This window comes from Cynara cardunculus (genome assembly GCF_001531365.2).
Source record: "Cynara cardunculus var. scolymus isolate 2C chromosome LG 1, CcrdV1, whole genome shotgun sequence".
In the NCBI taxonomy this organism is placed as follows: domain Eukaryota; kingdom Viridiplantae; phylum Streptophyta; class Magnoliopsida; order Asterales; family Asteraceae; genus Cynara; species Cynara cardunculus.
In genome coordinates this window covers 13,538,393-13,553,406 of record NC_037528.1, presented here as the reverse complement: position 1 = coordinate 13,553,406, position 15,014 = coordinate 13,538,393, and the positions used below count along the sequence as shown (strand labels likewise).

Here is a 15,014-nt window from a genome sequence, read left to right as displayed (position 1 = left end):
AACAAAAAAAAAAGCCCAAAAGCCAACCTATGAATCAACATTGTAAAAAGAAAAAACCCAAAAGCTACAAGTTTATAAAACTAGTAACATCAACGCAATAAAAATTGAACCGTAGAACGTTCTTGATTTAATTGAGAAACCGTTACCAAGACTAAGACCTCCATCAAAACCATCTGGCGGCAACTGTGCTGGTGGTGGAGGCGAAAGAACCGGGATATCGCATGTCCCAAATGTCGCATTCAACTGTCCAAAATAACCTTATTCATTAGGGGCGATTCTACCTTATTGGTAATGGTATTCGAAAAACCAATTTGTTCGTGTCATATAAGTTTAAAGAACTATTGTGTTCAAAACATTTTGATACTGGATGAAGCTATAAATGATAAATATACCAAGTACAAGGGTGCAACTTGTAAAATTTTACTTTATAAGGTATTTATTTTATGTCAGTTTAATTTTTTTATCTCGTAATACCACTTTCATATTTTTTCTGCATACCTTTTAAAAAGATTTATGTAAAAAGGTAAACTATAAAATTGGTCAACATGGTTTGTCTGAAATAATAATTTTTGTTTTAATATTTTTAAAATTATAAGATGATCATCATGGTTTGTAAAAACATTTGTATTTAATCTATTTCTCTAACAGTCGTTAAATATAAGACATTTTATTTCTTTTATCGATTTTTTGAATTTTTACCCAATCAAATACCACATAAACCAAAATCATTTTAATTGGGTAAAAGATAAAAAATAACAAAATACCCCTTATTTAATGGAATCAGGGACCAACATTTTAGTTTAGGGGCCATTTACCAAATGGTTACTCGGGTAAGCGCTTACCAAGTTACATTATTTTACTGGATGAATATTGCAATGTCCAAGAATCTTACCCGGTAAGAGCTAGGCAGAGACCGAGAGTCTTACTCGGTAAGTGAGGACAATGACTCTTACCATGGTCAGCTATTACCGGGTAAATTGTTGCATATAAAACCGTTTTTGTTGACTAAAATCTTACTCGGTAAGTAAATAGTAATATTGAATTTTACCGGGTAAATGCTTAGTAAACAGCCCTTATTTAGTAAAAAAAACAGCTGAAAATGAACATATATACCCTGCAATATGCAATGTTGGGACATCCACAAGTCAGATGACCATTGGCTTCGTCAACAGCTTCAGCTGCTCCTCCGCCATCACTCCTCTGTACCAACCAATAAACACCGCTCAAAAGTATCAAACCCACATATCTCCATTCGATGTCTAATTCATTGTTTAGCGGACCAAAAAATCACCACTACTATTTACCTTATCATATAACATGTTACGTCATTAAAATGGATAGTTAGCAAGCATTTCACATCCGATAAGCTTTAGGAAAACGAAACTAAAGCACAGTCTGATTTGCAGGATTGTTTTTGAGATATTTGGATTTCACGGAGTGATTTAGATTGAAATGGATTTGAAATCATTGGTGTATTTGGTTTGCAAAATTTGGAATGAAATGAAATTTCATAATTTATAAAAATAATTAAATTACATTTCTATTAATCGATTATTACAAAACAAACATTTTTAATATTTTTCAATACATTATTGCATACAATCCTATGAAATCTCGTGAAATTCCGAGCACCTCTAAGAATTTCAAAATCATATGTTTATAGGATTTCAAACCCGGACAATCCAATAAACCAAACATGAATTGGAATGGATTGAAATCCATATCCCTAAAGGTGGAAGCAGTTCGATCCAGAGGTGGAAGCAGTTCGACAGAGGAAAAGATGAAAATGGAAGTGGGAGAAGAATGTGGAGCGGCTAGGGTTAATAGATTGTAATGAGGGTATTTTTTTTCCTTTACAAAATTTTGGATAAAATGGATTTTAATTCCATCACTTCTTCTTAGGAATAGTTAATTCCTTCAAATGGTAGATTTTAATTCCATCAATTCCATTCCAAGGGTAACTAAACGTTGGAATGGAATTGATGGAATTAAAATCCACCATTTGAAAGAATTAACCATTCCTTAGAATAAGTGATGGAATTAAAATCCATAGGTAACCAAACGTTGGAATGGAATTGACCATTCCAATTCCATCAGATTCCGATGGATTCCGACGAACCAAACGTTCCCTAAGTTTCAACTCTGAAAGTGACATTTTTTTATCTAAGATGTGTAAATAAGGTGATACTATACCTGATAAAAATCAACAGCAATATAATTCGGCCATCGTCCACCTGCTGCTATCTGGCATGTGTTTGTCATCGCGATCAGTGGAGCAGAGTTATCGATACAAGCTCCCGTCACATTAGGATTCGTGGAGAAGTAGTTTTGAAGAACCAACCTACGATTTGTCGTGTTCATTGGAGAAGACTCAGACCGACTAACACAGGAACCAGGCGTCTTACCATCGTTTCCATCTGGGATAACAACTTATACTTTCCATCATAAATCTCTTCAAAAAAAACACACACACACACACACACACACATATATATATATATATATATATATATATACATACATATCAATCAAACAATAAGCATGTTGTTTAACTAAACTTACATTTGTTTTCAACTACGAATGACCACTCAAAAGCGATACCCTCCGAGGCTTCTTTTGCAGATTTGGAGGTGAAGACAACCAGCCGTTGATTTTGGGCGACCATATCGGTGATTGTTGGCCAATCTCCACCGTCTCTGGGCATCCGACTCAAAGGAAACATGTATCTGCTAAGCCCAGATGCATTAAAAACCTTGGTCAATCCGCCTGCGGATGTAACATAATCCTCAATGAAAATGGTGACAATTTCAGTTGGATTTGCTTCCAGAAACTTTTGAATCTCTCCTAGGACATTCATGGCTGGTTGCTAGACGTACAAAGAAAAACAAGTCGCATGAATCACAAATGAAAACGACAAAAAAAAAAAAGATAGGCAAATGCAAATAAGTTCGCTTACATATGCTGTAATATTGTAGCATCTGCCACCGAAGGAATGGCACATCCAAATATCGTTGTTGAAATCATACATATCCAACATTAGTCCTCGAACCCCATTCTACACAGAGGACAAACAAGTGCAAATCACATAAGAAGTTGAAGCTTCAAACATTGTTAGTGTTTTCGATTTTTTAAGTCTCATCTCAGTTAAACTTGAACAATTTCTCCTTTTATATATATTCAAACCTTCGTTCTTTCGTCAAGGGTTTTTTTAGAGAGTAATTTGACGAAGGTTTCATATATCTAACCTAGTATTTAATCCAAGAACTTGTCTAACCCCTCTTTGTTATATGTTTGTTGGTGATCCATTTGTGCAATATTGGTATAGAGTACATTTCAAAGTCAAGTTTTTGATAAGGGTGACCAGGTCCATAACATTTATTGACTTTCCAATGGGTTGAAAATAGAAATAGTGTGGGTCTATATATTGCACCAATTTGTCGTAGGATGCCAAGAGTTTTCAGGTGGGAAATTGCGACCATTTTCATTCCACATTCTTACTTATTATAGAATAAGTTAGAGACCGTCATCATTAATTACTATTGCTTAACTTCTCCTTTTTATCATCATGCAATCACTATTTCTTATGTTTCAAGCAAATGCATTAGATTTTGTATTTAATTAGTTTTAATTTTATAAAAGTTATGTAATCAGTTTTATTTATTGATACATTAGAATACAATTTTAGTAATTATATTTAAATTAATTCAAAAAATAAACTTTAACATATTTTTATACAAATTCTTCGAAAACCTAATTTTTTACTATGATTTGGGTACTTATATAAGATTATTAAAGTTCATTTATTATGATCAACATTTTATATTAAAAAACAACCAAGATACATGGTTGGGATTGGTTTTGTAAAATTTGTGTTTGTAGATGATCTATGCTCTACATATTATTTATATCAAGAAAATATAATTACTTTAATTATATACCGATTTTACATAAATTATTTATTTTAAATATATCAACACGATATATTATATAAAATTTCTTATTATAAAAGTCAATTGTCAACAAATTCATAGGATTTGTATAAAAGTATGCCACAAAAATTAAAAACAATGAATTTTATAACTCTAAAGTATTTCCATAAATATTCTCGGTTAATTGTTTTATATTAATGATTGAGTTTGTAAATATATATATTTATATAAATTTTAATATATTGATTTTTATAAATAATATAAAGTTAAAATCTGGCACCAAAAAAGTTTGAAAAATCTACAAAGAAACTTACAGGGTGTTTGAAATTGTTTATTTGAAACGACTTATGGTTTCTAAAAAAACACTTATCAACTTATTATAAGTTAGAAGAGTTTAACTTCTTCAAAAACTTCTTATCACTGGTTTGACACCGGCATAAGTTGTTTATCCAAACACTCAAAAGTGCTTATTATCAGTACTACACCGAAATAAGCCAATAAGTAATCTCAAACACCGCTTGTTAGAGAAGGGTTTTTTTTGTTAAGGTGGAGATACTTGAGGTTTTTGAGTTGTACGTATGCTGGGTTTTGACTAGGATCGAACAAACAAGAAATTGCAAGAAGAAAGGGAACCGTAAAGGGTTTTCATCTATCATTGCTAATTTGTACGAAATCGTTAACATCTTACTTACGCGTAGTTGAGATGCAACATCATCTTCCTGATTGGCGGGACCAAGAATAGGAGAACCGGTAGGTGACTTTGAACCGGAAAGCGCAAATGAATTATGAGTCGTCAGCCACGAATACCGATTAAACGGAAGCCCGTTCACCTGTTCCAAATATTCAAATTCACGCATAAACCCTAGAACAATCAGATTTCCCAATTTTAAATCTAACAAACACAGAAACTTCCAAACCTTCGATATAGGACTGACTGGTTGGATCCGGATGCATCTAGGGCGGGTATTGCCACTCGCAGGGCACGTTCCACAACGCAATCCGCCATCGCATTTGTTGTCGTCCATAGAACATGTTTCTCCGATCTGATTGTATATCACGACGAATCATCACCGGAAGAAACTAACAGAAAACACGTAGAAAAGAATCAACAGACCTTGAGACACGCCGATAATTGGAATATACAGAGAATTGCTGCGAAGAATATTGAGATGACGGGGACAAAATTGTGTACGGATCGCGGCATTTGGAGCCTTGTTCTTCGGCAAGATTCTTGGTTACGGAGAGAGAGAGAGAAACGGGCCGATTATATAGTTTGGGATCAGTTTTGAAATATTCTTTCAACATCTTGAACTTTGATTTGACTTTTTGACCTTTGTTTTAGTTTGACGTTTCATGGGAAGAAATAACACATGCAAAAATATAGGGGACGAAATCAAATTTACTACCAAATCTATTATATTTCTATTAATTATTCATGGTATTGAAAAAGGAACGTTCGGAATTTTATTTTAAAAAATAGCTGTTTGCTAATAATCGATTAATACCGTTTGGTTAATTTGATATTCAATTTTTTTTTATAGAAACAATCAGTAACGTAAACATCAACGGTTATAAAAAACAATCAACCTCACAATCGATAAATAAAAACTTGTTAAAATTTCACATCTTTTAAGTGGAGTTGAGATCATGTAAGACCAGAATATTTTCGTGAGATTCATGTAACCACTTAAATAGCACTAAACCTTCACAGTGTTTTTGCTGTGAAGGTTTGGAGTTTTTTTCACATTCATTGTGTTTTACTGGGAAATTTCAGTGTTATTTTAATGTATATTCATTTATTTATATTATTTTGTTGCAATTTATACGCTAAAAGTACGTATATTAAAATTTGAGAAAAGTTCTGATTTTTCAATGTGAAAAGCCAAAGATTATATTATAATTTGATTGATATTTGACAATGTCAAGAATAGTTCAAATTGGACTTCTTGAACTTAACCGGCGTCTCTTTGTCTGAATTATCTCTTAAAAACAAAAATAATTTCGATGTTGTTTTAGAAGAATCTATTACCGGAACTACTAAAAGAATCATAATTTGTTGATAACTCTGCGGATAAAAGAAAGAAATAAAAACCGCAGCTTAAATTAAGAAAATATATTCTAGAAACACAATTTTTTGTTGATTCAATATTTAATGTTTCTATAAGTTTTTTTTCCTTTACTTTTATTATGAGCTTGGCTAAGGGTGCGCTTGGTTTTAAGTAATGCTTTTAAAAAATTTGAGTTTTTTTTATTTATTAATTTAGATATCCAATTCGTTATGCGAGCCGATTATTTTCAGAATGATCATCTATTTTGTCAGTAGTCTTGAATCACCGCATTTGAACATCCGTGACCATAAGGGGGTTTTTATTTGGAATTGGTTGGATTTGAAATTTTTTTGTTTAAAAATTACATTTCCTATAGATAATTTATAAATAATTATAGAAATAAATAAATTTATTAATTTATCATATTACGAAACAAATGATTTTAAAATATTTTAAACATTATTGCGGACACACTCTATCAAATACTAATTACCCCAAGGGGATTTCTAAATTGATGCTTGATATCCCAATATTTTAGTTTCAAATTTTTCTTTAATCTAAACATATAATTAAAATGAAATTTTAATTCTAAATTACATTATATCTTGCAAAAGACCCTAAAAATTTGAAGTAACATACGTATTTTATGGAATCAGTAAAGTTTTGATTGGTCTTCACTGGGAACTTGAGTTTGGATCTCTACTTAGTTTCACTCTAGCTTTCCTCATAACCAACAAAGGCTAGTAGAGCGGGAAAAAAACTATTCTATGAGATGGAAATAAAAATATCAAATTTCAAACCACAAGGGTGGTGCCTAATTGGTTTGATGATGGCTCCAAAGGTCAAAAGTATCAGGAGGTCTCAGTTTCAAATCCAAGAAGGAATAAAAATCCCCTTGTGGCCACGGAAGTTCAAATGCGGTGACTCCGGGCTATCTGCAAAATAGATGGTCACCCTGACATTAGTTGGCTCGCATAGCGGGCTGGATATCCAAGTTAATAAAAAAATATCAAATTTCTAAATTTTCAAAACTTTGACATTCTTTCAATTATGGACTTAAGTGTATAATTTCTTTTGATTGGGACAGGTAAGTTGGGTTTGATAAAGAGCCGAGCCGAGCCGAAATGCTAAGATATATAGATAGCCAAAATTAGCCGATGTCATATGTTCATTCTTATTACATATACGAAATTAGAAAGAGAAAGGAAAAGTCGTCTTAAAACTATTTCAAACCGATTTCAAGCATACAAGGAAGGTAAATTCAAGCTGAAATTAGTCTTTAATCATAACAAATATCATGATCAATCAAATTAAATTCAAACTTATTTTACAAGTTAATAAACGACCTACAAAATACACAAAGAAATCAATAGTATGTTTAATATATTCCATGTTAAAGTAAGGTGTATAAAGACGTTTTTCTTTACACCGATAGTAAAACTAACTGTTTCCGTTAAGATTTTAGACTTGTACATAAAAAAAAAGTCAATTATATGTATAATAAATTGTTGAGTGGAAAATGAACAATAATGCACAAATTATTTTTTCTGATGCATAAGCACAAAATGGAGAAATTATTTGTAAATTATGTGATAGTTATAGCTGTATGTTCCAATTAATACATGTATTTAATTTCAAGAAATTAGGTGCCATATTTAATTTTCGTGTTATTTGAATTTAAAATACGTTTTAAACCTTTTTAGAAATTTATTAAACGAAAGCAAAGTTTACGACAAATCTGTGTGGTGCAGAGAAGACAAAACAAACAAAGTTGGAACCTAAAGAATGTTAAAAGCGATTAGCACCGACCAACTATAAAAGCAAACAAACCAAAGAGAGTTTGGAGATCCGATCCATGAACCCCAAGATTTAGAGAGTGAAATTCAACCGAATGAACGGGATTAGATTTCACCTAGAAGGTCTTCTCTCAAGACGACTCCTTTGAACACATGGGAATTTCTGTTTGATTGAGTTGAGTCCACCATACTAAAAAATACTTTTACCAACCACCGTTAAGAGATAAAAATATTCCACCTCAAAACCCATCTCATTTTTTAACAAAAGAGTTTGCTCTTTGTAAGTCAAAATCAAACCCACCAAATGGTCGAAGGCGGTGTTAGGTTTCAGTTCTAAAGATGGAAGGGGGATACGTTGCCAAAAATGGATGGTGGAAGAACTAAACGTATACAAGACATAATACCTCAACATATTCAGAAGTCAATATTGAAATTTAGTTTACAACTCTTTAAACTTCTTTCAATCAGATTAAGATGCCTCAGTTGAACATTGGATGACAATGCTTGAAAATGGTGTCCTGGTTGTTTCAAGTATAATGTGATATTGCATATTATAGACATTACATGTTGTGCAATGTAGTTATCGTTTAGATCTACTCTGCTATCGTGGTATCAACATGTTTCTTTTGCAATTGGTATATTAATGATAATCATTATATAAAATTAGACTTGGCAGAAGGATGTTCGATCTCTACTGTTGCAACACATTTTTTTCATTTATGTTATCTCTGTGTAACTACATGAGCTACCTCGTATTTAGATCGAGTAAATAAGTACAAACAGCTTTTACGTGTTAATTGTACGACAAATTATGTTATTTTAAAATGAGTAAAAACGTAATATAATTTATTTGATGTTTCATTTATACGTCAAATTTTAATTTTTATGTTTTATTTTTATAATTGTATAATTATTAAAAAGAAAATAACAGTAACGTTTATATTAATAAGAATGTATTTATTTTTAAATAGAGGTAAAAAAGGAGTAGACAAGCAAAAGACTTAAATAAGAATAAAACATTTATTTGTTTTAATATAAATAGAATATATGTATTCAATAATAATTTAAAATAAGAATTAAACATTACTTATATAAATATATTTCTATTAGAATTAAAAAAAGTACAAAAAGAGACAAAGATGAAAAAAAATAATTAATAATTTATATCAATTAAAATCTAACACAAATATTTAAATAACAAAAAAAAAAACTATTATCTATAAACTCTTGTAGATCCTGTTAAGATTAACATTAAACCCCCCCCCCCTTTCTCTCTCTCTCTCTCTCTCTCTCTCTATATATATATATATATATATATATATTAGTTTCAACTAAATGTTGTCATACCTTAATATTGGTACTTGGAGACATGACTGTTATACATATTATGCATCAAATTGTCGTATACCATGTCAAGGTATTACCTTTACTCTCTTTGCTTTTTCTATACCAAACTATATATAATAACACACATTTGTTTCATTCTATAAGTTTAAAATTATCTTCAAAATTTGAAACATTTATGGAGATTTTATTATTGACACGTCTATTAATTGTTAGAGCATTCTCAATATAAATTTTTTTTAAATATAAAATAAAGAATAATTTTTTCTTAAAAACCCAACAAACTTTCACATTTTTGAGATGTTAAGTCCCTAAACTTTTGAGGCCATTGCACTGCCTGCCCGAACTCTAGATCTCTCGTGATACAATTGAGATATGTTTGTTCTTCTCCTTCTTATTATTAGGGTTTTGACCTTGAAAATGCACCGTGATTTAACGTATTAATTTTAGGATCATGATTCACTGTTTAGTGTCACAAACTTTTAGAATGATTTTTTTATTGATTTCGATCGGAACATTTGGATTATAAGTTTTTCTAGTTTAAGATGAATTAAATCAACTAGGTTTATGTTGTTTTCTTGAATTGGTTTACAAAAAGAAATTTGTTGGATTGATATTTAATGTTTAATGTTTAGGGTTGATCTGTTAGATTGATTTTGATTTTTTAGTGGTTTTTGGGTTGAAAAATGAGGAGGCAAGAGAAAAATTTATGTTATTGGTGCGAAATGGTTACCCAAATGTTGCTGACATTTAGGAAATGGTTGTAGAAATAGTTGTTTTTAATTTTTGATGTAAAATGAGAAAAGTTTATAAAATGACTGAAATGTCCTTTTAATTATTCTACTTAATGGGATTTTTTAGATAGAATTAGAATAAGGGATCAAAAGGGTTATAAAATACATAGTATAGGAATAACGTACATAATTATTTTAATTCGAGGATGTACAATGTGATTTCGTATAAATTATTGGATGAATAATATAATTTGCTCAAAAAACCAAGAGGATTTGCGTAGGGCACTGAACTAGATTTTCATATTATGTATCTGTCAACCTCCACCAACCATACAAATTGGACATGACAAATTATGCAGGACAAGAGGGTTGGACTGGACTGAACATGACTTAATGGGACAAGATGTCTGATATTAGATACGACTAGAACAAGACTAGACAAGTTGTCCCTAAATGTTGTTTGAAAAAAAAAAAAAAATATATATATATATATATATATATATATATATATATATATAGAGGGATGTTATTCTACACCCTTTGCCATTCCTACAACCTATACAACACTCATCTCAACCATTCAATTTTTAATCAATTAATTGTTTCATAATATAAACTATTAATCATAATTAATAAACTCTATTCATATTCCATAAATATTAAAATCATAATAAATGAACTCCAATTATTTCTATAAATATCTCAATTAATTGGGTTGCAAATGTTGTACAAATGCATAAGGTTGTAAAAGAAATATACCTTATATATATCATATGATAGTTATAAGTGATACATATAAAATAAGTATTTAAATAATTTAATTTATAAGCATTTTACACAATTTGTGTATATATAAATACATACATATATAATATTATGAAATTTGAACGCATAATTTGTTATACTTAATGGTAGTTTAAAAAAACCCCATTTGTACAAAGAAGAATCTATGTTTGATTCGGTTTGGATGATCCTTATGAATTTTCATATGCACAATGAAAGTTGTTTGCAACGATTGTGGTGGTGGCGATGGATAGTGGTGGTAGGTGACCAATGGTGGTTGTGGAGGTGGTGGTGTATGAGGTTGTTGTAGTGTAGGAGGAGATAGCCGACGGTTGTTGGGGGTGGCTACTGGTGGCCGCCGATGGTGGTGGTGAAGACGACATTGAACAGTATTGATAATCAAAACAAATACCATACCATGGTTATACATCAAATGAGAGCATAATAGAAATTTTTTAGTTTTTATTTCTCCTTTGTCCCATATTATTCCACTTATTTCGGTGGAACAAGAAAACTCTTGGTTGTCCTACTCTCTCCACCATGTCTTTGTTTAATGTTGCGTCAAATATTGGACAGTGAGTTTTTGTACTGTCGATGTTATACCAAACGTGTGACAATAAATTTCGTCTTATTTTATTCCATCATGTCTCATTTACCAAAAACCACCTTCAAAAAAAACAGCCAACATTAAGTTAGCAGCACTAACAAAATCATAACGAATAGTACCAGAAACACAATAACAAACCTTATAATTTCCAAAAACCAAAATTTTGTTTTATTTTATTCCAAGTCCAAGTGGACGGTTTTTTGTAATTTAGCCTTTTGAACACTTACATTTAAAGAGTGTTAAATGATGTATTTTGCATAAATATGCCAAAACCAAAAATCACCGACGATTAATCCTTTTAAGATTAGTATTTGGAGTTTGTCGGTGGTCAATCAATCTTGCATATGCCAACCGACAGTAATTATCATATTACAAAACTAATTAAAAATTTCATTATTTGTTTTTTAATAACAACATTTATTAATTATACAAGTTTCTAACCTATACGCAAAAATATTTTAATATTTATTTTTTACACCTCATTTTTTAATTAAGCTCTCAATCTTTTCCTTTTATTTTTCCTCTTCACCATCTCCCAATATATTTTTTTTTCACATAGAAATCGATCATTATATATTTAGGTTTAATATACCGTTTGGAAGGTGATCGATGACGTGTCATCATTTTACATAAATGCTTTAAAAACATATTTAATATGTCGGTCATTTATTTATTAAGCTAATATATATTTGTTAATACGAGTACTAATGTATTCTTTTGCTCTTTGCATTAATTAATTTCAATGCATTTCACTTTTTACATCAATTTAAATGTAAGGAATAAGATTATATATGCTTTATAATTATTAGATATGATTATAAATTGTATTGGTATGGATGACTAAATCACAAGGGTGGTGTACGATTGGTTTGAGCTTGGACTTTAAACGTTAAAAGTGTTTGGATGTCGTAGGTATGAATCTAAGAAATAATAAAAATCTTCTTGTGGCTACAAAGGTTCAAACTTGGTGATTCCGTTTGCAGGTGGTCGTCCTATGATTATCGACTATAATAACGAGTTGGATATTCATGTTAATAAAAATAACATAATGACTAGAAAATATATGTTTGTGAGTTTCAACTTAAACCATTATAGTATAACAAAAGAGATTTATTGTTATTAAAAAGTGAATCATCAAATTTTGTCTTTTTAATAATGTTATAATAATATTTTATATTTTAATAATAGTTTTAAAGCATAGTTAAAATATAAAAGATAAGATAGCATTAAAATTTGAGCATTTTTGTGTGTTTATTGGTATTAAAATTTAATTAAAATTTTTGGTATTAAATTTTTATAAAGACAATAAGTAAATATTATGTTAGAATTCAATAATTATCTTAATTATATTTTAAATTTTTTATATTTAGAATTATGTGTTTATCCTGTATTTGATCATGTTTATTTGTAATTACTTACACTAATTTAAAAATAAAGTTTTAATAACTTATATTTACGTAAAATTTACTTATAATTTTGAATTTCAAGTAACATGCATTAATAAAAATACTTCATGTATAAAAAATGGATTTTAAAAGTTTTTGTCAAATATTTTATAATATGGAATTATTCACATGTATGTTTTATATTAGTTTGTAGTATTTTTGAAAATAACACGAAACTCATATACGTGTATGTTATATATATATATACGGAACGTGGGTTGTTCCTATTAATAAACAAATCCACTGAACTCCAGCCTTCAAACCAACCCCAATAACATGCTTTTAGAGAAAGAAGATTAAACACTCAAGTGAGTTGTCCTCCTTTTCAGCTGCTTATCAAATCTTCTGAAACCAAATAAGATTTCGCAAGCTTTTTTGGGAACGCCGGCTTATTCCGATAAGAAAATGTCGATGCACGCAAAGACAGATTCCGAGGTTACCAGCTTGACGGCGTCGTCACCGCGGCAGCCGGCGTACTATGTACAGAGTCCATCGCGTGACTCGCACGACGGCGAAAAGACTACCAACTCATTTCACTCGACGCCGGTGCTCAGCCCCAGCGGGTCACCTGGCCGTCAATCCCGGAACTCATCTTCCACCAGATATTCCGGGTCGTTACGACCCGGATCAAGGAAAGGCAGCCAACATCAACATCACCGGAAAGGGGAGAAGGGGTTCGATGCAATTGAGGAAGAAGGGTTCAACGATGAAAATGGTCGGATGGGGATTCCTCGCCGGTGTTATTTTCCGGCCTTCGTCGTTGGCTTCTTTGTTCTTTTCACTTTCTTCGCTCTCGTGTTGTGGGGCGCTGCTAGACCTCAAAAGCCCGTCATCACCATGAGGGTAACTCTTCTAATCAATTCATTACAAAGTCACAAATTTTCCAGTCAGTAGTTGGGTTGAATCAATTTGGTATGTAAATCCCATCATTACGATTCGATCTTGCTTAATGACACTAAAATTGCCCATGAATAGATCAGAATCCCAAATCATACAATTTCTTCAGCAAACTCATATGGGTACTGATCAATAATTACTTGGAATCAATTGGCTAACTTAAATCTCATCATCACAATTAGATTTCTGCTTAAAAAGGCATATGAATGCTAGACGTGTAGTGAGGGTGCTAAGTAAAGATGTATGTGACTTTTTGCAGAGTATTTCATTTGATAAATTTGTAGTAAATGCTGGAGCAGATGCATCTGGAGTTGCCACAGAGATGGTAACATTGAATGCCACTGTGAAATTCAATTTTCGCAATCGAGGAACTTTCTTTGGGGTTCATGTATCATCCACACCTCTTGATCTCGCCTACACCGAGCTCACCCTAGCCACGGGAACTGTAAGTTACAACTTCTCTTCTCCAAATCCTGAAAATTTTGACTCAACTTTCACGTGGGTGTTACCCAGTCCGTCTAAACTCAATGGGTATTTGATGCAGCTGATGAAATTCTATCAATCAAGAAATGGTCACAGAATTGTAAGTGTAAATTTGCAAGGGCGTGGTGTGCCATTGTACGGAGGAGGTGTGAATTGGAGTAGCGAGAATGGGAAACTGACAGCACCGGTGCCACTGAACCTAAATTTCACGGTTAAAGCCAAGGCTTACGTGTTAGGGAAATTGGTGAAGCCAAAGTTCTACAAAAAGGTGTCTTGTGCAATTGTTTACAAACTCATCAATAAGCCCATTTCTCTCAAGAACTCTTGCACCGTCGAGTAATCTGCACCCATTCAGTCAGATGGGTATTTTTAGCTGATTCAGATAAAACCACAATCAGTTTCAATTTTGTCCTAGGAAAAAGACAAAAAAGGACGAAGGGCAAAAGAGGAGATAGCAGCAGTTGGTGACTAGATTGGTCGCTGACCTCTAGGAGGTATCATATTCTAGAACGGTGTAAAATATTATAATTTTGTTGTATCATTTGGTGTCTTTTGGGATTTGGAAATATGTAATACATTTAGGGGCCGTTTAGCAAAAACTTATCCTATAAGTGTTTATCGGTAATATTTAACACTATTACTTTCTTATTGGTTAGGATTTTATTCCACGAAAACAGCATTGTATGTAATAATTTACCTGATAAACTTTTACCGTACTAAGAGTTGTCGCCTTCACTTACCGGGTAAGACTCTTGTTTCTTGTGTCGCTCTTACCAAGTAAGATTTTTGTATCTTTATCATATTCATCCGGTAAGGTAATGTGACTTGATAAACACTTACCCGGGTAAACGTTTGGTAAATACCCTCTTAGGCTTTTTTTTTCCGAGTTATTTGATTGTAATAAAAAAAAAGGGATGTTCTCGAAAACTTTATTACAAACGAAAAAAA

At 31.5% G+C, this 15,014-nt stretch overlaps 2 protein-coding genes across 2 annotated transcripts; one reads left to right on the top strand and one right to left on the bottom strand.

The window, feature by feature from the left end:
• Positions 1 to 72: 72 nt before the first annotated feature.
• LOC112513638 (PI-PLC X domain-containing protein At5g67130-like) lies at positions 73 to 5,133 on the bottom strand. Its single transcript, XM_025120004.1, has 8 exons — positions 5,044 to 5,133; positions 4,847 to 4,972; positions 4,622 to 4,759; positions 2,957 to 3,055; positions 2,563 to 2,866; positions 2,194 to 2,417; positions 1,114 to 1,200; positions 73 to 243 (listed from the first exon to the last, which is right to left on the bottom strand). The coding sequence occupies exons 1-8, from the start codon at positions 5,131 to 5,133 to the stop codon at positions 73 to 75; spliced, it is 1,239 nt and encodes a 412-aa protein (XP_024975772.1).
• A 7,958-nt stretch (positions 5,134 to 13,091) lies between these two features.
• Positions 13,092 to 14,602, top strand: LOC112500329. The gene is made up of 3 exons (XM_025103793.1): positions 13,092 to 13,529; positions 13,843 to 14,028; positions 14,128 to 14,602. The coding sequence occupies exons 1-3, from the start codon at positions 13,092 to 13,094 to the stop codon at positions 14,404 to 14,406; spliced, it is 903 nt and encodes a 300-aa protein (XP_024959561.1). The 3' UTR covers positions 14,407 to 14,602.
• The last annotated feature ends 412 nt before the right edge of the window (positions 14,603 to 15,014 follow it).

What these genes read in the sequence shown, in the direction of transcription:
- LOC112500329 (XM_025103793.1), top strand. Translation starts at nt 13,092, where the DNA reads ATGTCGATGCACGCAAAGACAGATTCCGAGGTTACCAGCTTGACGGCG. An exon ending in AGCCCGTCATCACCATGAGG is followed by an intron (nt 13,530 to 13,842) that starts GTAACTCTTCTA and finishes GACTTTTTGCAG; the next exon opens with AGTATTTCATTTGATAAATT. An exon ending in TCACCCTAGCCACGGGAACT is followed by an intron (nt 14,029 to 14,127) that starts GTAAGTTACAAC and finishes TATTTGATGCAG; the next exon opens with CTGATGAAATTCTATCAATC.
- LOC112513638 (XM_025120004.1), bottom strand. Translation starts at nt 5,133, where the DNA reads ATGCCGCGATCCGTACACAATTTTGTCCCCGTCATCTCAATATTCTTC. An exon ending in GCTACAATATTACAGCATAT is followed by an intron (nt 2,867 to 2,956) that starts GTAAGCGAACTT and finishes TTGTACGTCTAG; the next exon opens with CAACCAGCCATGAATGTCCT. An exon ending in ATTCGTAGTTGAAAACAAAT is followed by an intron (nt 2,418 to 2,562) that starts GTAAGTTTAGTT and finishes TTGTTATCCCAG; the next exon opens with ATGGAAACGATGGTAAGACG.